The 25,244-nt window shown below is 44.4% G+C and overlaps 1 protein-coding gene across 2 annotated transcripts; it reads right to left on the bottom strand.

Annotated features, from left to right (window-relative positions):
• Positions 1–2,812: 2,812 nt before the first annotated feature.
• Positions 2,813–6,400, bottom strand: LOC136958958 (NAD-dependent protein deacylase sirtuin-5, mitochondrial-like). Of its 2 annotated transcripts, none has more exons than XM_067253119.1 (9): positions 6,358–6,400; positions 5,738–5,856; positions 5,500–5,633; positions 4,320–4,545; positions 3,948–4,035; positions 3,764–3,817; positions 3,400–3,523; positions 3,164–3,279; positions 2,813–3,020 (listed from the first exon to the last, which is right to left on the bottom strand). In XM_067253119.1, exons 2-9 carry the CDS (start codon positions 5,835–5,837, stop codon positions 2,948–2,950), a joined length of 915 nt encoding a protein of 304 aa, XP_067109220.1. In that variant the 5' UTR covers positions 5,838–5,856; positions 6,358–6,400; the 3' UTR covers positions 2,813–2,947. The 2 variants fall into 2 exon arrangements, with proteins under 2 accessions (XP_067109220.1, XP_067109221.1); XM_067253120.1 differs by lacking the exon at positions 6,358–6,400 and adding an exon at positions 5,961–5,987.
• Positions 6,401–25,244: the final 18,844 nt, after the last annotated feature.

The raw sequence follows: 25,244 nt of genomic DNA, 5'->3' as shown, positions 1-25,244 counted from the left end.
CCAGAGACTAGTGGGTCACACTGAGACCTTTACACAGCCACTATCTCCTCTCTCCCTTTCTGTCTCCCTCTCTTTCTCCCTCCCTCCTCTATTCATGGCCGAGGCTAGCTCCAGGGGTCGCAGACCACAGCAGTCCATCCACCAATGTGGAGAAAAAAGACCCTATCAAGGCAGCTAAAATTCTTAGCTTGATTCTGCGTGGGGTAGTTGCTTCATTGCTGAGGGAAACAAATTATGACAGTCTCTTTTACCTCTGCCTGTGCCTTCCCAGATGAAGATGAGGGGGAGGGAGTATAAAATAAGAGAGAAATTACAGGGGGGAAATGAAATGAAGAGGAGGAAGATGATGACGATGATGGCCATCATCATCAAGGATCATCAGCAATACAGAGATTCAATATGTCTGACTTAAGGCTATCATTTGGTCTATAATTGACGCTACAGAAAGGAAGCGGGGGGGTTGTGGTTCAAACAGGATTACTGTATACTTTAATGACCGGAAAATGGGATTGGGGTATTTTGGGAGCACATATGTCTGGGCTGTGTTGTGGTGGATGTTTCTTGTTGGTTTATATTTGTAATGGTGTGTGTGTGTTTGTGAGAGAGAGAGAGAGCGAGAGAGAGAGAGAGAGAGAGAGAGAGAGAGAGAGAGAGAGAGAGAGAGAGAGAGAGAGAGAGCGAGAGAGAGAGAGGGTGAGGGAGAAAGAACGAGAAAAAAACAGAAAGAAATTGAAGGGCCAGAGAGATATTTAACGAGGATGTTGAGCCCACGGCAGGAATGATATGAACCACCCAGATGGACTCGCCAGGGCGGCCGGAGAAATCCCTCTCTTTTGTTGTGTTCCTCGCATTCTCAAAACACTCAACCCAGATATCTGAAATAATAAACACCTAGTTACTCTGGTGTTCTAATGAGCTACACGGGTTCTTCACAGCGCCCACTGTCAACTTCTCTCATTAACAGTGAATAATGAGAGGATGTGGACGTGCTTTACAGGGCAGAGAACACACTATGCACGTGGCCTCTCGGTCTCCACTCAACTTCAGTCCAACCTTCCAGATGGCTACAGATGGAGGCACAACCGGTGGGGGGCACCTTTGTGAAAGCCAATCAGAACACCTGTGAACCTGAGGAATCTTGGACACCAGGAATCATGATGGGTCAGGAGGACCAGACATCTGCATGGAGATGGAGGGTCTCCATTTGCAACAAGTCATTTAGGCAGAAGGTTAAAGTCTTAGCTCAGTCACAACCTCCTAAGGAAACACGGACAAAAAACACGAACACAATCCCACCCGTCCAGTATGTCATTCTCCGTACTCGACGTTGATCTGTTTTTGGAAGTTGCGTCCAGCCCTTCAGTCGCTCTAGCTCCCCCTGCAGGAAACCCCCACATCCTGGGGGCGCAGCCATGCAGCAGGCTTGTCTGCCTGGTGGTTCTGCTCCAAGGTGCTCCACCACACACTCTCTTAGACCTCGATGGCTACATACTGACCTCTACTGGTCACCATGGGCAGTCACACTCAACTTTCTTCACCATGACTTGACATGGCTAATAATGAATGTGAGCCACTTGAAGGCAACAACTTTCACTTTGGTTGAAGAGACAACATTGTCACAACCATGGGATTAACTACTGAATCTTTATTGGAGTATGGCATATTAAGACAATTGTGTAGAGATGCCTAGAAGCCAAAGGTTTATAATTGAAAATAATCTTTACAATCGCGTTTTAAAAAATGGCTCCGTGTTTTGTATTTGATTCTGCACACAGTCACTTCCAGCATGTGATTAGGCTGTCTATTAAAGTATACAGGAATATGCAATAACATATTTTCTCAAAGACTTCAGCTAGACACACTATAGTGAGAATGCAACACAAGCAGAGGAACAACACAACACCAGTTTAGGACGAGTATACAAAACCTAAACAGATTTTGTATACTTGTATATATATTTATAGTTAGTCTTGGTCCTTGAAGTAATAGCCAATGTCGAAAGCTTTTGTGGCATTGCTTTGCACTTCCTAAGCACGTCTTTGGGCTTGGTGGTTTCAAACACTGGCTTGTGTGTTGTACTGTAACATGGTGTATCCTGTTCAAAGAGGACAGACCAACAGGGTGTAGAAGCGTAGAGGTCCCAGTGATATGGAAGTTACGTAGGAGCACAATGATGTTCACCTTACTACAGGTCTGACAGACTGTTCTCTCTTATTCTACTAAATATCACAAAAAGACCATCAAGTTTTACGTCACAATCACAATATATGTTGACCCATTTTAGGACAAAGAAATACCTAATTAAAAATCCCTTCTCCAAAATCCAGTTATAAATCCCAAGAGCAACCTTTAAATACATCTCATATTGAATTCCTATATCAGTTAACCTCTCAAGTTCTAGTATCCATTGAAAAATCCAGCTCAACAGTATGCAGATAGCAGCTCTACCGTAACATTGCAACAGAGAACGGTAAGGATAACTTGTAGTTTTGGTGCTTTCGACCAAAAAGAAACATATAGAAATCTGAATGTCAGGCTGATGTGTGTTTATATGTGTCCACATCAGGCAATCTCATCAAACATCCATTTAAGTCTCGTGCAGATGTGTGTGGTAGGAAGGCCAGCAGAATCCTATTTCCCAGACATTTATGTGCACCTGGGTGTATATTATGGTGTATGGCATGACATAGCTGTACTCAAAATGCACCTCGACCAGTTTAGAAATTCAGAAACTTAAAAGTCTACCTTACTTGAAAAGGAATTCACTCTGATTTGAAAAGTGACAGTTACACATCTACAAATTGTTTGTGTTGATTTGGAACCATCGCTGTGAGGCTAGTGAGACCTCTGTGTAGCATCTTTAAGGCACATGTTTTGGAATGATACAGTAGAACGTGAAGCCATACAACCTATTGCAGGTATCACTGTTCTCAAACTCCATTGACCCTCAAATGATCTCTGACTCATGACAGGCCAAGGCCAGGGGCAAGGTGGTCCCACACGGGCCAGGGAAGTGAAACCTGTAAAACACCAAGCACACGTACAATGACACGCTAAGAGACACTGCACAGGCTCCAAGCTGCTGTGCTCCAACGTTGACTTGGGACAGGTGTTTGAGGAGCGGCGACTGGACGACCGACCTCAGGTGTGGTGGAGAACTTACATGAAGCGATCGGTGTTGGGGGTCTTTGTCATGTTGAACTCGGCCACGGGGATGCCCCTGGAGGCGACCTGAGGTGCAAACATGGCTGCAGGGTACACAACCGAGGACGTGCCCACCTAAGAGATTCGACCGGGCGGCACAGGCGTCAGTTTGTGCCGCCCGGTCTCTGGCACTGGGCCAGAGGCTCGTTCCATGTGAGAGACATCACAGATCCTATCTACACAGACATGACTCACCACCATACACAGGTCACATGTGTCCAGCTCCTTCTCCACCTTGGTCAAGACGTGAGAGTCCAGGGTTTCACCAAACCAGACCACGTTGGGTCTGAGCAGACCTCGACAGTCACTCTTCTCACATCTATACGCACACACACACACATCAAGACAAAAACAAACAGCTTACTACTGGTACCAAGGGCATTAGGTAATGGCTCTTAGTTTTTTTTACTTACTGTGGCGTGGACTGTCAGGTGAAGAAAATAGCTACATTGAACAAACATTTCATACAAATATGCAATATAATATATTAATTTCATTATATAACCATTTAGAACAGGCACAAACTTTTAACACTAAACAAAAACAAACCCTATCCTACCTTGGAAGGTCCTCCACGGGTATCTTGGCATCGCAGGTGTCTGGCTCCGGGGAACTGTGGAAACCACACACACACACACACAACCTCGTGTTACAGAACTACTATTTCACATTCTACCAAGTCAACAGGATCAGAGGCCCTTTGATGAGGAAATAAAGCAGCTGTGTGTGTTCTCTCTGCTTACCCTGTCTCCTTCAGGGCAGCACATATGGGGCTATGCTGGTTCACAGTCACGTGTCCACAGCTCACACAGCGCGTCTCCAGAAGGCTTCCTGCCCAGTCACACGCACAGAAACCACACAGGGCCGTCACCATGGAGACGCTTAGAGAATAACCTTTTCTTGTTTAGGAGTCTGCTGATAGCGTACGACCTGGAAGGGCTTAAACTCCAGATACTACAGCTATCTAACAAAGGTTTTTGGTTCGTAAACAAAGATACATGAGCATGGTGACAAGAGGGAAAACAGCTATTGCAGGAGTTTGAATGGAACCGGATCAGCCTTTGGTACCTTCAGAAAAGCTTGGTGCTACAATAGGACCAGCCCCTCCGACTCACCGTGGATCTTGAGCACGTGTTTGGACCCCGCCTGGCGGTGCAGGTCATCTATGTTCTGGGTGATGACGACCACAGAGCGCCCCTGCTTCCTGAACCGAGCTTCGCACTGGGCGATGGCGAAGTGGGCGGTGTTGGGTCCCTTGCTCAGAACCAGCTCCCTCCGGTAGTGGTAGAACTCCCAGACCAGGGACGGGTTCCGAGAGAAAGACTCAGGCGTGGCCAGATCCTGGGGAGAGAGGGAGAGCAAGGGTTAGGGTTCAGGGTTCAGGGTCAAAGGTCAAAGAGATACACTAGTAAACCCATGGATAGGAAGTAGAACGTTTTACAAAAAGCGCAGTATACCTTTTCCACTGTTTGGATGCTATTGTCAAGATGTGATCTTGTAATCTTGAAGGCCTACAGTAATATATATCCTGAGAGTTGTCATGGGCTGGGAGCTGTGTTTCAACACCCATTGACACTTCCCTGTTGTATGACTATGTTAAGCCTGTGTTATGCTCCTCTCTTTCACCAAACGTCTCTGGAGGAGGGGATCCCTCACTGAATTGCTCCTCCTCCCAAGGTTTCTTCCATTTTTTCCTCCTCTTGTGAGTTTTTCTGGGAGTTTTTCCTTGTCTTCCTTGAGGGTTTACGTTGGTTGAGGTGCAGTTCTATGGGCGTATGTGATGCCCTCTGTGACATTGCTTGTAAAAATGGCTATACAAATACATTTTGATTTGATCTGTGAATCTCTTTCTCTGTGACTGTTGTAACACCATTACTGCCTGACTGTCACTATCTGTGTTTACTTTCTTGTGCGCTATAAAAGATGGTCCTCCGGCCTTCAGAGTGGAGAGAGACATGATTGAGACCTAAGCCTGGTGTTGTGTTGTCATTTATTGTCAGAGGTCTGGTTCTCTCTCCCAATCTGCAAATTGATAATACTTATACAAATCCAGAACTCAACTGAACTTAATCGCTTCGTTAATGAAGAAACGGACAAAACACTTTCTTCATCATTAACTGTGGAGGAAAATGGGATTTAACCCACACAAAGCCTTGCCCAATGCAAAAGGACCAGACAAAATTTGGTTTCAAAAGGGTCACATTATGAAAGACAGCATATCACTATGACATTGCATACATATTCTTGTTGGTGTTAGTGGTAGCTTATGTGTGTATGGGCATGTTTCATCATTACCTGTGATTGCCATTTCCTCCACTGGCCTCCAGTCCCTCTGAAGGTCGGGACTCCACTCTCTGCACTTACGCCTGCCCCCGTGATAATGACTACGTGTTTGGCTTTGGAGAAGACTTCTCGGAATTCAGACATATCTGCAACAACAACAAAAAACTCAATACATGTCACTCAGCACCAATCTATTATTTTCCCGAGGGGATCGATTTTAACCAAGTGAACCATACAGGAGGAAGGGTACCTGAGCTTGCTCTAGTCATCTTAGCCATTGGTCCTCCGAGGGTTGCAGGCGAGGACAGGCTAGGACCAAGAGCAAGTTTTGCTAACCGTCGCAGAATCATTGTTCATCAAGTTTCCACCCTACAATAAAGTAGCAAGAGACTGATGATGTAAATTACACTGACAGATAGTGGTAATAGATTGTCAAAATGTAATACACATGACAGTCTCAAAAACGACTTAACTTCTGTAAGGATTAGGCAATTACTGTAGGTCTACTGAGTAGGCTACTCAAAATAGTTAAAACCAGCATAGTTTCAACCTCTTCAACAAAAAGCTGGATACAAGTTATTCAGGTGCTATTTCAAAAAGATGTCCTCTTTCATTGCGTCGTGTGGGTGTACAGATTCACGGAAGTTTATGCTTTAGCGTTAGTGTTTTAGTAGGTTATTTACATTTGCCAAGCAGATAGCATTTCGCAAGGAATTGCGATAGCCCCAGTTCACTGAAAGTCACTGATAGGTTTTACAGGCTATAGTAAAGCGCTGAAGCGAGGCTTCACACTTCGCATGGAAATGTGCACCGATCGTCCATGAATCATGATTGCAATTGAGTTAGCATGCCTAACACGACTCTACTTACCAAACTCCAGTAAACAGATTAGTATTTACTTTTCGTGCAGCAGTTTATTGAAAAAGCCGTAAATGTACACGGCTGTCGCAAAAGCAGGTTTCTTAGTGCTGTCATAGAAATGTAGTTTCAGAGAGACCCCTAGTGGTCTCAAATAGTTATGTGCTTTTAGGATATTTCCTTTCCTTCTTATTCCACAAGATGGCATTGCATTGTGGCAGTATCAAGTTGTGTTTCGGGTCGATAATGGTCAAATTTGTTTTAATTGAGGTTTTAAAAATAAATACTTCAACTCATAGTTTGTCCTTTATAAATTCAAACTAGCAGAATTTGATTGGAGAGAGGCCCTTCGACAATATAAGAGTCTAGTAAGTTTCTTTCCATAAAAAAAACTGCAAATTGTATTAGTCCTCCCAAATAATTGGCTGGTAAGAATCCTGCTCCTTTACATAATTAGCATTGTTTATGTTAATTCATATTAATAATCCAATCTCATTATACCCTGTCGTACGTAAATGAGCTCGGTAGCGGCTCCAAGCGCCGCGTTGTAACCTCCTCACTTCCAACATCTTCCCTGCATGTCCTCCCCGTTCCACTTGTTCTCCCTGTCAAAACCTCCCCGTGAGCGGCCGTGGCTCTGAGTCTGCCCCAGCACGCCAGTCGTCACTGGACGCTGCTCAAATTGATGGCGGCTTCTCCGGAGGACTTAGACCGCCGACCGATCAGAAGAGTCCGGTCAAAGAGCGATACCCCATACCTTGCAGAGGCCAGAATCTCTTTCAACCTGAAGACAGGTAAGGACACACGTGTAGCCATTTAATTTGCAATGGGATAAACAACGTTCTCCGCAATGGCAAACTACTGCACCAAGATGATTAAGTTATTTGGTTAATCATTTGTCCCATTTACTGTTTTTACGGATTACCCTATTGTCCGCATCACACCTATAATAGATAGCCTACCCGACATGTTACGTGGAATATCCGTCTTTAAGTCAAACATTTAGCAGATTTTTACGTTTTTTTTTCTCAAATTGTTTAGCAATTTGTCCTGCCTGAACAAGATTATACATTTTATTTTGCGGACGCCTAGCAGTAGGTTATTTCTCTGCAGTTACATAATAACATGTGAAGAAGCATTTAAAGCCTCAACGTGATCGCCTGGTAGGATGAAGCAAGGTGTAAAGGCTAAACCGATGCATTTACTGTAGGCTACGCAAAGTCAATTCAGTTTGGCAATGAGTCTAGCCACTGCATTTTAGATATTGTCTAATTAGATTGGACCCCCAGGATTAGGCTAGTGTGCTGAATCAAATCGCTCCCCGTGCTAGGTGTATTGCATCCTTGTTACCATAGTGACACGGCATATTTTGGGGCTGAGTCAGTTATTCAATTTTCAGCAATCTCGCCTGCCTGTTAAATCTGATGTGCCAGTAGTTGCCTGTTCCTCTTAAATTATGCATTAGGTCGTGTGATAGTACGATCATTTGTGTCACGAAGATGCAACTTGATATATTGCTTTAGGTTGGCAACAGTCAGTGATAGTAAAATACCCTGTCTCGTGACCGGAGCTGTTCACTGTTGTGTGGTGCTGAAACAATTGGGTAGCCCATAGCCTATAGCCCACGTTGTGCAGACTTCCAGAACATACTTTTTATACGACTTAAAAATATGAAAAATGTTTTGTAATTTTATTTCAACAGCGTACACTCTTTGAAACATGAAAGTTATCTAACAGTCACCTGAATCCCTGTGATTTGGTGTCACACCCCACCCCGTTGTTCTTAGAATTCCCGTACCGTAGTTCTTGAGACTGTTTATTTTAATTTACTTTCTCGCATGCTCACTTGTTTGAATGTGTCCTACTCTGGTCTCAGGTGAAAGCTGGGTTATTCGTTCAACACATTTGAGTAGTTTTGTGTTCTTCTGTCAATACTGCAGGACAAATGTCAGTGTAGTTGAATGGGGATTCCATGTTGAATTCGAAAAGGAATGGGAATAGTATGCCTGTGATGTCCATACAAGACCAAGCCATGATGAAATCTGATCCAGTTGAGGTCAGATTCTGCTATGGTCCCTTGGTGAAAGGACCAGATTATAATTTTTGACTAGAATGTTTGGAAAGATTCACTCGAGTTAATGAGCCATTGACTAATCCATGGTGCTGGGATTGACTGCATTTTAGGCCTCTGGTTCATAAGCATTTTCAACAATTGGTTGTGTCACAGCATCTAAAGCCAAGTCGTTAATGGCCTCTATGGCACAAAATTGCTTGATTATGGCAAGTTCCTCATAATGGAATCAGAGGTGACTATGACATGTGGTTCTATTGAACAGGCCTTCTTAGCACCCGGCTCATTTGATTGGATGAACCTGAGTTGAATAAGGTTTCTCTCTGCTCTGTGAGTGGCCTATGTTTTTGTTGTCATTGGACACAACTGCTAAACTGCTCTCCCATACCTCACTAACCATGCTCAATGTTACTGGAAAAGCGTATTAACAATACCTTGAGGTAGGCATGCTGTTTCTACCGTGTGTAGAGGATGCAATAAAAAGTGTGTGTGTGTGTGTGAAAGGTGTTAGTTGTTCCCACCCACATTCATCTGCACCTTGTCATGAGGGACTAACGTGTATGCCTCCTTGTTTCAGTTGGTGCCGAAGTTGGACACAAAGACACGCACACACGCACATAGTCAGACACACACAACAATGCCATCTGTGCCGGCCGCTGAGGGATTAGAATGTGCAATTTTTTGTTGTTGTTGCCAAAGACAGTTATGTGGCTGCCATGACTGACTGGGAGGTTTTGAATGAACATTTGTGGGAGAGCCCAGTGTGTGATTTCTGGATATAGAATGTGTGTCAGAGTGGCACAGAAGCTGAGGATATGGGAGTTTCATGAATGGCTCAGAGGTATAATTGCTTCTGGTCAAAAGTATGCAGGTGTCTGGAACTGTAGCATAGTTTGCATTTCTGTTAGGTCTGATGGTAACACATACTGTACATGATATATTGTAGGCTATTGCTCCGCGGTTTGTGCGGGTGTGTGTGTGCATGTGTGTGTATTGCTGGTGTGTATCGCCGCTGATACAGCAGTTCTCTCATTAGATGAGGTTGTCTGTCTGTTTGGGTTTGCACACGTTGCTCAGCTCAGTTCAACAGCCGTGGCATCTGTTATCTGTCTCACAAACACACACACACACACGCACCAACATGCATCCCTCAATCCTTTTTCTCTTGGTAACATTTTGCGCTCCCAGTAATGTGCTGGACTGTCTCGCTCTCCCTATTTAAATAACATGTGCTGTACGGAGGTCCCTGTTCTCCACAGCTTCTGCTCCTGTGTCACTGTGTTTTGTAGAAGAGCATCTACCATTCATCCCCCTTATGATTTGAGGGCTCTTAAAATAATGTTAGAAAGGGTCAAATGTCAAATTTGGTAGAAAGATATTTGTGTGTGTAGGAGAGCAAAAGAAGGAAGAGAGAGAGAGAGAGAGAGAGAGAGAGAGAGAGAGAGAGAGAGAGAGAGAGAGAGAGAGAGAGAGAGAGAGAGAGAGATAGATAGATAGATAGATAGATAGAAAGACGGACAGGTGTAGGAACAGAAAATGCTCAGTCTGGATCGGACACGTGATACCAGTGACTGGTGACCTTTACCAGTGACTGGTGACCTTTAATGCCTGTTGTGAACAAATGTGATCAGAACGATAATTACTGTTTCCCTGTGTTCTGCAGTGTTTAGAGTTTAAGCACACCTGTCCTCTGTGAACGCTGAACATGTGACAGTGGTTTGTACAGTGGCTGCTTCTTCTTCTGTGTGTGTGTGTGTGAGAGTGAGAGACAGAGAGACAGGGCACTGGTGGCTGGAGCTCTGCGACCAGCTGTGAATGTAAATGTGTCTATGCTGAGCTTGCTGGCTGCATTGCAGGGGGTAGAAGCTGGACAGGACATGTCGCTCCTCAGTGCATACACCCACACCTACACACACACCAGTAATGCATGTGTAATGATGAGGTGAAAATCGTGCAATTACTGAATGATGGGGATGTTGCAAATTAAAGACATGGAGCTAACTGAACTCTCCCTTCATCCTTCTCTTCTTCTCTATTTCTCTCCATCCATCCCTCCATCCCTCCCTCGCTCCTGTTCCCAACTGTAATCACTGCTGTCCCAGAGAGCACAATCAATACAAGCAGGCAGCCGGTGGGGAGTGAGATAGAACACATTTCTGCTGCAGGGCTCTGCCTGCATGCCTGTCTGTCTCTCTGCCTGCATGCCTGTCTGTCTCTCTGCCTGCCTGCCTGTCTGTCTCTCTGCCTGCCTGCCTGCCTGCCTGCCTGTCTGCCTGCCTGTCTCTCTGCCTGCCTGCCTGCCTGCCTGTCCCTATGCCTGCCTGTCTGCCTCTCTGCCTGCCTGTCTGTCCCTCTGCCTGCCTGCCTGCCTCTCTGCCTGCCTGCCTGCCTGCCTGTCTGTCTCTGCCTGCCTGTCTGTCCCTCTGCCTGTCTGCCTGCCTGCCTGTCTGTCTCTGCCTGCCTGTCTGTCCCTCTGCCTGCCTGTCTTCCTCTCTGCCTGCCTGTCTGTCTCTCTGCCTGCCTGTCTGTCTGTCTACCTGCCTGTCTGTCTCTATGTTTGTCTGTCTGGTCTGTCTGGTCTGTCTAGACAGTCTCCTCCTGGTGGCATTCCAGTGTGTCAGAAGGGCAAACCAGGCCTCTGCTGAGAGCCAGAACGCAGTTTATTACAGGCAGCACACTGGATCTTCGTCTGAGGAAGTCTCTAGTCTGGCCTAAGGGGCTGTTTAGCCTCCAGCACACACACACACACGCGCGCACACACACGCGCACACACAAACACACACACATGCACACACACACTCACACTGGTTCTAGTTCTTGTATGTTTTCTTGTATTTTTGCTGTGAGGCAAAGTCACTCACAGTATTTTTATTTAGCATCTGCATATTCTCAGTAGAGAAGGTGGTTTTAGCTATTGGCCAGTTTAAGGATTAGCACATTTGATTACAATTTTAAATCAGTTCTAAAGACCGGTCTGAAGTGCTGTCGGATTGAATTATCCTGTTTTTTATTTCTAAGTAGGATTTTAATTTAATTTCAGCTAGAGGTGATTGCAAGGTCAAAGCGCCATAAAAGATTTGCCGTAGTCAGTGCTCCATGCAGTCCATCTGGGATTGACTCGCTGGCTCAAAGCCTGAGAGAACTCTGGTGAACTTGCAGTGTGTTCTGGGCCGATTGGCAACAACTCAGGAGGGTGTTAACAAACGTGTTCAACAAAGTGGTGATAGATTAGACCAACACCATGCACACAAACACCGTACACTGCCGTGCGCAAACACGCACAATTACTCGCTCTTCACGTTTTGCTTCTGGCTAGCTTTGCATATCATATCACCGTACTTGACGACATCAACAGTTTGACCAAATATGGTGCTTCCTGGGCACGTCAAACATTTAAAGGCTGGCAGTGCTGCACGCAGATTCTCAGCAACTCAGGTAGATATTCTTATCTCCTCCTCTCGCTGAATAAATGATGAATGGGAATATCAGAGGGGAAATAACCGAGATGCATCCAGGCCTCTAATGGAGCCTGGAAAGAGAGTTCGCCCTCCTCTCAGTCAGCTGATAAGGGCCTCGTCCATAGTCGTTTTAGAATTAAAATGACCAGGACCAAATCACTGTTAAAATATGCAAAGTTGCTTCTCTAGTAGTCGATCTTTACCCCCTGTTTTACTCCGCCTGGAGACTACCCAGCTGAACCGCAGGATAGGATGACAGCCACGGACGTCGTTGTTGTGAAACAGTGCAGAATGGTTTAAGTACTCGTCAAAGGTATCGAGCTACAGTTCCCTCGATGCGCCGGCTTTTTATGACAGGTTTGCTGACATGCAATGCGCGAGCGCACGCACACTTACACACAGAGCAAGAGATAGAGAGAAAGAGCCCCCCCCCCCGCACTATACTGTACAACCTGAGTTCAATCATAGCTGCATTGCAGTAAACGTGATACGCGTGTGACATTTTAGGCTTTGCCATAATAAAATAAAGTCTAAACGATTATTTAAATAAAATACTGACAACAGTAACCTTTAAATGCGCTCATGTGACCTCAATAAACTGTGACCCAACCGTCTCATATCTACTGGGACTTTCTTGTTTAGTGGACTGTTTCTACGGCTCAGCCGTTGGAAGATCACCAATATAACAGCTTGCTTAGCTAGCAGACCATGGACTCCTGGACACTAGCTTCCTAATGATAGGCCTATTAGACAAGATGTGCCCCCCCCCCCCCCCCCCCCCCCACCTTGGGATTAGGACATCCCGTATTGTAGCTCCCAAAGCTTAGCCCAAGGCTTCTTATCTCCTCCCTGTGACTTTTCACTATGGAGTTTCATCTTGACTTCTCAGATGGTTGAAGTTGTATCTTGACTGTTAGCATCTGTAAAGCCTTGAAAAAAGGAATAAATTAATGTTATGATAGAGGAAGTTCATTTGATTGAAAAGGGACGACATAAGTAGCTTATCAGATATCCCCAAACGTATCCCACATTTCCAGATGTCCTCAGCATGGAAGAATCCGGCTTGTATGTTTCTCCTAAATCCAGACGCATAATTATGATAAATGATGTGCCCGCTATTCAGACATGTTATGTAAGTCTCCATTCAGCCTGGTTAGTATAGCCATGGGTGGGTAGGCACTGACAGAGAGAGAGAGGGGGGGGGGGAGAGAGAAAGAGAGAGAAGAGTAATTCTATCAAATTGCTGGGTTCGGATCAAGTGCTTATTTTACATGGATTCATTTAGCGGAGGCGCTTATATGGCCCCATTTATTATGAATGGAGGCAGACTGAGCTAGAACTCAGGTATATATATACGACTACGTTTTTCCAGCACAGTTTAGAGGTTGAAATAGCTTCCGCACTTTACATTGTGTTGGTGTAGCTGTGTCAGCGTTTGGGAATGATTGCACCCCCCTTCCCCCAGCCCCAGCACACACACACACACCGTCCCCCTACGAGGCTGCTGTTCTTTCTGCTGTTAGCATAATTATGGTAGAGGGACTTGGTGGCGCGCTGAAAACTCCTGGGTGTAAGCAGTTAAGCATAAAGGCTCACCCAGTCTCGCCCCAGAGATATTTGATCTGAGTCATGGTGTGTGAGGGGAACTGTCAGACTGATACTGTTTCAAGATGACTTGGTGAGAGAAACACACATGAAGAAAAGGAGAGACCCCCAAAAAGGAGAGAGATAGAGAGACCCACACAGAGAGACAGACACAGAGAGATAGAGAGACCCACACGGAGAGAGAGACACAGAGAGATAAAGAGACCCACACGGAGAGAGAGACAGAGAGAGATAGAGAGACCCACACAGAGAGAGAGACACAGAGAGATAGAGAGACCCACACAAAGAGAGAGACACAGAGAGATAGAGAGACCCACACAGAGCGAGAGACACAGAGAGATAGAGAGACCCACACAGAGTGAGAGACACAGAGAGATAGAGAGACCCACACAGAGAGAGAGACACAGAGAGATAGAGAGACCCACACAGAGAGAGAGACACAGAGAGATAGAGAGACCCACACAGAGAGAGAGACACAGAGAGACAGAGAGACCCACACAGAGATAGAGACACACACACACACAGAGACACAGAGAGAAAGAAAGACACACATGTACAGAGAGACACACATAGAAAGAGAGAGAGAGTGACTGAGTGAGGGGGACACACACAGAAAGTGAGGAAGAGATGTCCTGCAGCATGTTCCAGAACAGCCACCTGGTTAGAGATGCAGTGTTCTGATGCTGTCGTCTGTGTGATCAAACAGCAACACTGACCAAAGTGAAGCTAATACCCCATCAAGCCCCAACCCTACCCACAGACACAACAGCACAACAATCAACCATGTGTGCTTTCAATAAGTGTCAATGTTGTCAATGTTGTGGCAGTACATCTCCTGGTAAGATAACTGGGTAACACTTTATATTAGGTGTACAACCATAGCAATACCTATGGAAACTACATTGTACTATTTGAATTACTTTGGAATTACATAGATAGATAGATAGATAGATAGATAGATAGATAGATAGATACTTTATTAATCCCGTGGGGAAATTCAGGTATCTCTCACAGCTCTCATACCAACAACAACCACAGACGATATGTACAGACAACACGATACAATACAAACAGACAACACAACACAACAAGGCCATGTACAGAGTAGATAAGATCAAACGTAGAACGTAGAGTGCTGAGCTGCCCGCTACGGAGACTGCTGGACTGTCCTGCCAGGACACGGTGGAGGGGATGACCGGTACATGGTATTAAGAGTTAGCAAGATACGTTATTACAAAAGTGTAAGAAGGCATAGTACGGTGGCGATGTGATTGGAGGTCAGATGGACGGTCATGTGACCACAACAAGATCGATATTAACGTCCAGGAGGGGACTGACACTATTCTGTCTGTCTCTGCCATTTAACCTGGGCTTGTTTCTCCCCATGTGTGGACTGTGTCCGATAACACACACACACACACTCTCTCTTTTTCTCTCACACACTTTTTTCTCTTTTCTCACCTCCTCTTCAACCCCTTCTACTGTTGCTGTCGGAGCCCCCTCCCCCCCTTTCCCTTTTAGGACAGCACACGCACGCACCCTCCCTCCCTCCTTGTCTCCTTCCTCCCTCCTTATTAAAGTCGTGTACGTTGTCCCCAAAAGCTGCCGTCTGTCACCCTCTATCACCTCGCCTGCAGGGCTGTTTCTCAAGTACCTCACCGATGGAAAACTACAGGAGCTACGAGGCAGCCTCTGTAGAGCCAGGGCATCAACGGCAGCCAAACGGGTTGGACATCTCTGTGAAGACTGACACATGCGATAGCCCACAAGTGGAAGCACAGCTGTCCTCATCACTCTCAGTCATTTCACAGTTAGACCCAGTTTATCGCTATTTAAGTTCTTTCAGTTTAATGCAGTATTTTCTTCTCTGCAGATCTATTAGATCATCTATTGTAATTAAGCAACTCTTTTCTTGCATGTAGGTATGATAGCTTACTTTATGTGCATTGCCTCAACTGGATCATATTTGTGTGTCGTGTGTGTGAGTCGGTTCACTTCAGTGAAATAGTTGTGTAGTCATGTGGAACTCTTGTGGAACTGATGGTGGGGAGACAAATGAGCACTGCTGCTCTCTGGTGGAGAACGGATGTTACTGCAACAAGGACAACAAATGACTGCTGCTGCTGTAGACATGTTATGTGTACATCAAGTAGGCCCTGTAGTGAATTATAACATTCACCATCACACTACAAGGGTTGGATCCAGATCATACAGGCATTTGAGGACTGACTCCTGTCAGGATGTGTTCAGATGGAAGACTTGAGAGGAGAAGGGTATTGTTAGAAGTCAACCTTACTGCATGCAGCTTTTTACCACTCGATAGAGTCTCAACTGTGTCGTTAAACGGAAAAGATTCCCACTAGATGGCGTCATGACAAAGTCTCACAACAGTCTGTTGTACAGTAGAAACTGGCAGCACAATATGGAATGCAGCACTCTCCATTTGGAATGGGGAAAAAGTATGGTGCTTCCTGGACCAGCTCTGTGTTTTGTCTCTTGTCATCCAACGTGTGATGTTGTACGATGTATTGTTTTATTGATAATGTTTTGTGTTTAGGGTTCCTATGTCTTACACTGCCAGTGTCACTGGTATGGATTTTGCTGCTGTGTGTATAGTGACGTCTTCACTAAACAAGAAGCCTCTGTCCTTCCTGGGATGGATGTTGTTTCAGTACATGATGTTCATGTCAGAGTGCAACAAAAAAAATTTTTTATTGTCTTTAGCCAGATGAGACAAAAAAAAGGAATCCAAAATGATAAATACATGAAGTTCGCTGGAGTGTGTGGTCAACAAAACTATACTGTCATTACCTTAGCAAGGACTTCCTCCTGGCTAGACCAACCTCCTGCCTTTCTGCTCCTTTGAAAGAAGGAGCTACCAGTTGTCAATGGAAACTGTCAATGGAAACTGTACATAGAGTGTGAGACAAAATACACCACTAAAACACATGAACAAAAACAGTGTGCATAGTCGATATTCATAAATAAACATCAGAATTAGAATCAGAAGGGGTTTCAATCGCCATGAAAGTTTGCACTGACAAGGAATTTACTTTGGCAGGAAGGTGCATAAAGTGTTTAAAGATCCTGTAAAGTGGAATTGAAAAGGAGTTTTAAGTTCATCACACCACAGAAGAATGTGTTGTTAACTACCCATCCAAATTCGAATGGAAAAAAAACACCGACAAGTATGTTAAATTAGGCTTTGAAATCATGAGAAAATCAGCAGTCTTCTCTGCTTGAGACTGGAGGGGCGTGTCACCTGAAGGAGCTGAAGCTCCGCCCCCTCAAATTTATTGAATTTAGCAACAACAGAAACACTAGCTAAATCTATTGCAGATATCAGAACAGACCTACCTGCAGTCTCTGAGTGTTTTATGTATTAATTACTTTGTCTTTGCATCGTACCAGCTGAGTAACAGAATGCAACCGTCTGTGATCTGACGTAGATTGGTCGCTGTGACGTAGATCGGTCGGGTTTTGGCTCCGCCTATCAAAATCTGAGCTGAAAACGGAAGAGGAACTGTTCAACGGTCTAACTCCACATTTCAGTGCAACAAAGTTTTCAGGAACTCATTTCACATGTATATAATGTACTGAGAAGCAAATCATGGAATTTGCTTTAGAGGATCTTTAAAATCATTAAAGTCAGTGTGAGCCCTTGGCCTTGTTGAAGAGGCCAACAGCGGATGGGTAGAAACTTTTTTTGTGGCGTGTGGTATTGGTCCTGATGGACCACAGCCTTCTGCCGGAGGGGATTAGCTGGAACAGTGTCCAGGTACATTTCATTTGTACAGAGAGTCTGGGCTCGCTCCATTGACAATGGTCAACTTCCTTGAAGGCGAGTACTCTGCTGAAGTTTAAAACTATTGGATCTGCCCAGAGCCACTCTGATCTGCCATAACCAATCGCTAGCGTTCGCCTTAGCCAATTCCTTCACCACTACTGTAACAGAGCTAGCTGCCGTAGCTGGAAAATCAAACTGTTCCTGAACCCCGTGGGGAGGAGGGCCACAACATCATGGCCACCAACAAAACTCAGCAAAACTCAGCAAAACTTGTTCTTGCTCCGGCTTTAGTAAGTAAGTAAGTAAGACTTTATTTATATAGCACTTTTCATACAAGAATTGCAGCTCAAAGTGCTTTACATGAAATCAACAATCAACAAGCTCCATTGACAATGGTCAACTTCCTTGAAGGCGAGTACTCTGTTGAAGTTTAAAACTATTGGATCTTCCCAGAGCCACTCTGGATCTGCCATAACCAATCGCTAGCGTTCGCCTTAGCCAACTCCTTCACCACTAACAGAGCTAGCTGGAAAATCAAACTTTTCCCGAACCCCGTGGGGAGGAGGGCCACAACATCATGGCCACCAAGAAAACTCAGCAAATATTATTCTTGCTCTGGCTTTAACTTCTGGATATTCGGCAGTTGCCACAACGGACTGAATGGCTTCGCTCGCATCTTTCTCCACCGCCTTTACTGAACTACAACTCAAACTAGCGAACGACATCAACGTCATCGTTCTCAGCCACTCCCTCTGTTCGCTGATTGGACCTACAAAAATGTTGTTTCCAAAAACCGAGTGATACACCGAAATCCCTGACCTAGTACAGAACCAAAATGAAAATTGAGCGGAAGTACGTAGGAGGGCAGAGCCAGGCTAAGGAAGTACATCCACTGTTGTGCTTTCTTGGTGAGTCAGCTGATGTTCAGTTCCCATACAAAGCTCTCTATATGAATACAATGAAAACATTGGAATATTCATAATATTCAAATGTACTGAATAACTTTACAATTAAATCGTAATAAAAGGAAGAACATTTCGGCCCTTATTACCAATTGGCCCAATCAATCTGTACATTGTTATTGCCAAATAACGCCATCAAGACAAATAATAAAAAACACCTTCCAGCTGCAGTTTTACTTAACAGCCACAGTGTGGCGACACCATCCTCTTAGTCACAATTCCAACCAGCCCAACCCTCATGTTACCTGGGGACACGGGTCTCATCTCAGGCTATCTGTGTTTAGTTCCAGCATCTGCTCTCCCCTGTTTCCAACTGTTATCGAAGGAACAGTGTGGAGTTCTGGATCTGTTCCTGAACATAGGAGTTTGTATCCGTCTCATGGCTTGGAACAGCCCTACCCTGTTTCACCTCTGTGCCAACTCAATCCGACCCTCACGTTCCCGGTCCCACAGCATTGATTCATAACTACAGTGACCTAGTGTGGTTCTGAGATAACCAATTACCTCAAATGCTGTGTGTGTACGTGTGTGTGTGTATGTGTGTGTGTTTGTGTGCGTGTGTGCATGTGATGACGATGCACAATCATTCATATGCTGCCACACAGACCCAACTGTTTTGGGGGTTTCAGAGGGTATGCGAGAACAGAAGCTAAATGGAAGAAAATGAGGTCCCTCCCCGATTAGAATTATGTAACTATTCAATACCGCCTACGGTAGACTGGCAGAGCTATCACGTTTTTATCATCTGAAATGTAATTTCCTTTCAATTTTATGCAAAGGGGAGACGAGAAAATGAGAGAGTGAGAGAGTGAAAACGAGAGAGAGAGAGTGTGAGAGAGAAAAGGGAGAGAGACAGAGTGGGAGAAAAAGGGAGAGAGAGCGAGAGAGAGAGCGAGCGTGAGAGACAAATACAGAAAGAGCAAGAGAGAAAGAAAGGGACGGAGAGACAGGGGGAATTGTAAAATCAAGGTTTGTGTCAGAGGCCATTCCTCGTGTGCCTACTCTCCGAGTCTTTGTAAAGTGCTAACTGTGAGTACATGGGGGAAAAAGGCAACAAAATGTGTTTTGTGGTCTTTGGTGTTTGCAGGTTTAAATATGGATGACAGAAGCAGTACTGTCTTTGGGGAGGAACTGTAGGTTTTCGGGAACCATTGTTTTTTTTTTTATGTTAGTGACATGCTGTAAATTGCGTACAGAATGTAATGTACTGGGTTGAAGCTGTTCACCAAAAGACCTTTCTACAGATGTTAGAGGAGCAAAAAGCAATATAGCTGTTCGGTATGGGGAAAGGACTAAAAATGCCATATTTTATATAAAATAATTGATTAACACATTTAGTGGTCAAATTTAATTAGCAATAGAATTACAAAATTGTCAAACACCATATCAAGTGTTATTGTTTTTTTACCCTCCAAAGCATGCAATGATGTTTTGGCTCATTTTCATATAATCACAGGCACAGTGCACTTGCAGGAAAATGTTTTTACCCATCAAAAATCCTTTTTAACATATTGGATTTATGGACTGAGAATCCTGTCTAAAACGAATATACCTGAGTTACGTAAAGTATGATATTTCTTGCGTGAAAACTGTTTACAACGATTCACTAAACCCTGCCTTGTTTTGCAGGCTGCCCAACTCCAGCCTTTCGATATTAACCTAGTTATGTTGAAGCAGAGTTTGAAAAGAAAATCTATAAACAAACTTGCTTTCTCAGGGGAAAACTATTTCCTCAACTATATCTGCTGTGATTTGGCACTGGACAGCTCTATCTGCGGGTCATAGTTACATCATGTTGTCTCGGTGCCTCATGTAAGCCTGTGCCTCTGGGAACAGACACACGTGGTCAGGCATGAACAGGGATGTGCGGGATGTAGAAAGGGTCTATTGTTTGTACAATGAGTTTGAGATCTCCAGCTTCGTACCAGTGTTGTTTGTGTGCATTAGGAGATCCTTCCCTTTGTTGCTAAATACTTCCTACCTACAAACATGATCCTACAGTCTTTATAGCCTGTTACATTGCAACCAGCAACCCATGTGCATTCACACAAATAATGACGTTTAATAGTATGTCTCTGGGTGGTTGACCTCCGTATAGCCTGTGACCCTTACAGAACTTGTCTCTCCCAGGTGTGAACCTCCTTGAACCTAACTGGACAATAGAGGTGCACAAGAGCGAATGCAAAGGGTTATAGAAGGCACGAGAGACTTCCTGGCCAAAACACGATATGGAAAAGAAGGTGGAAATTTGTAATGGAAAATGTGCCAGTGGCAATCACTGCAGTGTACCATGGGAGTTGGTAAAGCATGCGCCCTCTGTCCCTCATTTTGGAGAGCCCTTTGATGTCTGTGAAATAAGCCGCGGCTCACTGAGGGGAACATCAGAGCTTAACTGGCTGTCCTCTCTGGTCTGAAACTTTTGGAAAATACCATTGGGATACATCCTATCTTTCTCATATTAATGTCTGGTTAATTACTCAATTAATGTCAGGGATAGTTGTACAATGTCACCATCAACGCTGGGACAATGTAATGGTACCATAAAATGTAATGTTTTGTAAAATTGGATAGGTGTTTATGTATTTATTTCACAGTGACATTTACCTTTGCCCCATACAGATTAATCTGTAACACACATTTCTTGTGTGAAAACTGTTGACAAAGATTCACTAACCCCTGCCTTGTTTTTAAAGTTTTTAAAGAAAATCTATAGACAGACTTGATTGTGAACCTACATAAATCTTTCTCCCATTTTTTGTCATATGAACCCTTTTTATCTCTATATTAGCCCTCTCTGCAGTCCATGTAAATCAATTTCTAAAAGGTTACCTATTCAAACTGATCTTGTGGCGCAGCGCTGCGCTTATCGTTTAGCGTACACAATTAGTTAATATAGCCCTAGCTATGAACCATTAGCTACAATTTATGCAGTATTTCTAATTGGAAAATAGTAACTTCACAGGACACATTTTATTAAGAGCATTTATTAAGAGAAGTTAACCTCGTGAGCATCAATAATGCTTTATACAGGGCACTTAAATGCTACAATGTATGTTAACATTTACTATAGTGATGAGCATGGAAGTGTATTATGTATTTATTTTTGTCCGCATAAATAGCCTGAGCCGTATTTTAACAAGGGTTGACTAGAGCCAATCATTATGCTCAAATGCTGAGCGCACTAATCGCGGATTAGCTGTAGCGGCAGTAGGATGAGGATGGGACCCAGCACTGTTTTCCTACGACAGTTCAGTCTGTATGACAAACTGTAAGGTCGCAGTGCAGTTAATAGCATCAGTGGGATTGACATTTCCCCATGTCATTGCGCAGCTGTGTTTGTGTGTAGTGCGTCTGGAGAATCAAGTGCAAACGGAACTCTACTATTATCACCTGACATCGTAGATAGGGGGTTCAGCGTGGAACTAAAGCGACGGGATTGGTTGAAGTCTGTGGGTAAAGTGGATTTTTTCGCGGGGGCGCGTTTAAAAACCTCTCCCAGTTTTCCGCGCATTTAGACACAAATCCATTTTCGCGTCTCAATGTTCAAGACGGCCAGTTACCCAGTGGCGGACTCCGCGCCCACCATCATGCATGGGAGTTGGTTGACCACAGCATACAGGGAGAATACGCCCGTGGCTGTGGAGAAACCTAAGAAGAAGGCGTTTAACCTGGTCAAAATGATGTCTCTTAACCACAAGAAAGAACAAAGCCACCCGCATCATCACAACAACAACATGCCTTTCATGATCCACTGTCACATCGGCAAAGAAATCAAGCACATTTGCAGCAATTGCAGCCGCGGGAACGATGCACAAGACGGTGAGTAGCCTTGGCTACCGTAAAGGTAGGCTACAGTAAGCGGACATGCAGTGCCAATGGTTTGAGTGCAACCACGCCGTTTATTTAATCGTTTCATTCGGCAGAGTAGGCTAGGTGACACACACACAAACATAGGAAACGTGTAGTATGGTCCCTATCGTGTTGCTAATACAGAGTATGTGAAACAGAGCACATTTGGATTCCACTACACTGGTTAGACTCCATCGATCTTGGTCGCATGCTTCTAGCAGGTTATCGCGGAGAGCATTGCGATATTGGAAAGCCCAATTGATGAATGCAACATTATTTGGCTCGTCATTAATAGGTATCTAAACAGGTGTAGGCCTCGGACATTATCGTGTGGTTACTTGCATAATGTCCTACTTACATCCTTGTGTTCATTTGTTTTTAACTGATTAAACTAAACTATTCCATCATATCAAAGAACATAGAGAAATACGAGAAATCTTAACGTCTCTCCTTCCTAAATGTCAAAGGTGTAACTAAATCTCAAAAAGCAGCTTAACCTAATTGTGTAGCAGTCTAAAGAGGTTGGTCAGTGGTCACTCGAGTGGGGAATATGCTCTCTTCCCGATTGACCGTCAGTACCTCCTACACTGCATGGATATTTGGCAAGATGCAACATGGATTGTGAGCATATGGAAAATGTCGATATGGATGTAAAACTGAATAATCTCAAGACACGTCCCTCTTTGGATAAAAACTGAGAAAGCCAACCCCAACAAATTCAACAATTCTGAGTTTTATTTTGGGGTGGAAGACCATCAACTATCTTATTTACATGATTGCTAACTCCAATATTATCGTTCTGTAGCATTGCCCAGTTAATTATTTTGAGAACTTGGACATTATGGAAAGCCACTCCATTTGGAGAAAATGTGTCCAAATCAATTAGCACATGTTATAATTTGGATTCAGTTAATCTGGTGATGGCATCCAACACATTGCAGTTGCAGTTCTGCAAACCGAATTCAAGCCCTGGGTTTTCTTTTTGTCTGTTCTCTTTCGGAACACATTTGATTAAGTCAAACCACCACTGGATTCAATTAGCATTTGACTGTGCTGCTATTTATAGAGTCCTGGTGGCGGGCTTCCTAAGATGGTGGGCAGTGAAGCAGGCAGCAGAGCAGTACAGCAACGATCTCTTTGAAACTGTTAGTCTTATTTATTCTGCCGCATGGTCCAACCACCCAAAGAGGATCCTGGTGCTGGTGTCATTCATGGAGATGTAACTCAGTATGAAAGCTGCAATGGTGTCTTGTCTGCACCGTGGAGAGAGGGCTGGAGCAGTGATGCCGGAGCAGTGATGCTCTATGGTGGTGACATGCTGTCTTTCTGCTCCAGGGGTGACATCGAACATCTGCATCCGAGCTCCCTACACACACACACACACACACACAGCTCTTGGGTAGTGTAGGCTGGAACATGGATGAACCTCATACAGTTCCCACAGGTTCTTTTAAGATGTACTGACCTCACGTGACACCATTGTGCTGGTTTTGAGTTTTGTAGGCCAGTCCAATCAGCGGGATGCCAGCGCTCGCTGCGTATGTCAGACATACTTTCAGCTGGCCTCATAAAAGACAGGCTTCATCCATATTTATCGGCAGACAGATGGAGGGGCAGGAGAGAAGTACGTATGAAGACGTGGTGGAGTGTCCATGTAAGCCCATGGGCTTGTTCATCTCCTCTGAAGTTCCTGAAGGCACTTTGTTTACGCTCTTCTCCATCCTAATTGATTTATCGGCGCTATCAGAGGAAACACTTGTCAGAGGGAGTGGCACTGACTGTGTCATGAATATGGATGGGCTGGGAGTTCTCCCAGCACTTGCTCAGACTCGATGTTCAAAGTGTATGACGCTGATTAGCGTTGTGCACGTTTTGTATGGAACTGATCTTTGTCTAAATTGTAATTGAAATCTGCATCAAAAGGAGAGAAAGTCTATAAACGTTTCTTTCTTTTGCGTGTTTATCTTCGCTGAGTGGTTGTGTCGAGCTTGCCAGCAACAAATCAGTGTGATGTGGTGTCCTACTCCTCCCAAGGTTAAAGGGGTCATTGACTGATTTTATAGGGTATTTCACACTGTTCTTTAAGGTTTCCGAATAGGGTATGTAACATTGGTTGGGCTGAAAATGGCCCGGGTGCTGTTCTATGCGGCCTAATGGAACTCTGTGATATATACCTGGAATAAAACGAGAGGTTTTCTCCCTTTTTATGGTATGCTCATGAATATATAGATGAGCTGCACGCTGATTGGTTGGTTTACAACGAGCGAAGCTGCGGAGCAAAGACGCAACATAGCCAAACATGCATCGTGAATTGTAGATTTACATGACAACACAGGTTATTTATTCGAATGAAACAGTCAGGAAAATGAAATAACGTTAGCCCCATTGCCAATAAACTAAATCATCACACATTGTACCTATGCGAGATACAGGATACGTTATCATTGCTAATAACTGTTAGTGACAAAATCATAATTACAGCTTGTGATGAGCATGAGCCATGAACAGCACCTCTTTTCAGCAACAGCGGCTTAGCAAATCCTGCTTTAAATTGTCCAAGGTTTTCAAAACTGTCTTTGGTGAAATGGTTAGAGCAAATGAATAATTGAGTGTCAAACTTTACAGGGATCTTCTCATAACAAACATCAGCCATGCCCGTCGAGTGTTTGGTTGCTTGGGAAGACTATGAAAAGTGTCAGCATTCCCTGTACAGCCTGGAACACTGCATTTACGACTGTAGTCCATTTTCAATATCCTTAAAAAACTTCCAAACTTTCTTCTTTGTAACCCCCTGTGGAAGTACACAGAGCAGCGGACAGCAAGTTTCGGGGCGTGACAAAGGTACAGACCAGAGCCAAAAAAGGTGGAGCCTAATTTGAAACTGCGTCACAACGGTGGCTTTTAGGAAACCGACCGTTTTACAAATTGTGAGATTTGCATAGGAAAGAGGTGTCAATGGACTTTGAGGTTCACTGTATGTCCATTTTACGGTAAAGGTAAACTCGGTTTTGCAGTCAATGACCCCTTTAATACCACCTGCGTTATGCCACCTGATGCCTAGGCTTGTTTACCCACTATAAACCCCAACCAGATATATGCCCAAGGAGGCCAGTTGGCTTCGGTTCTGAAACCAGAAACTTGGGATCATTTCCGCCACAAGCGCTTGA

The sequence above is a fragment of the Osmerus mordax genome, chromosome 16 (genome assembly GCF_038355195.1).
Source record: "Osmerus mordax isolate fOsmMor3 chromosome 16, fOsmMor3.pri, whole genome shotgun sequence".
In the NCBI taxonomy this organism is placed as follows: Eukaryota; Metazoa; Chordata; class Actinopteri; order Osmeriformes; family Osmeridae; genus Osmerus; species Osmerus mordax.
Note: the sequence above shows the minus strand (reverse complement) of the source record. Positions and strands in the feature narration are given on the sequence as shown.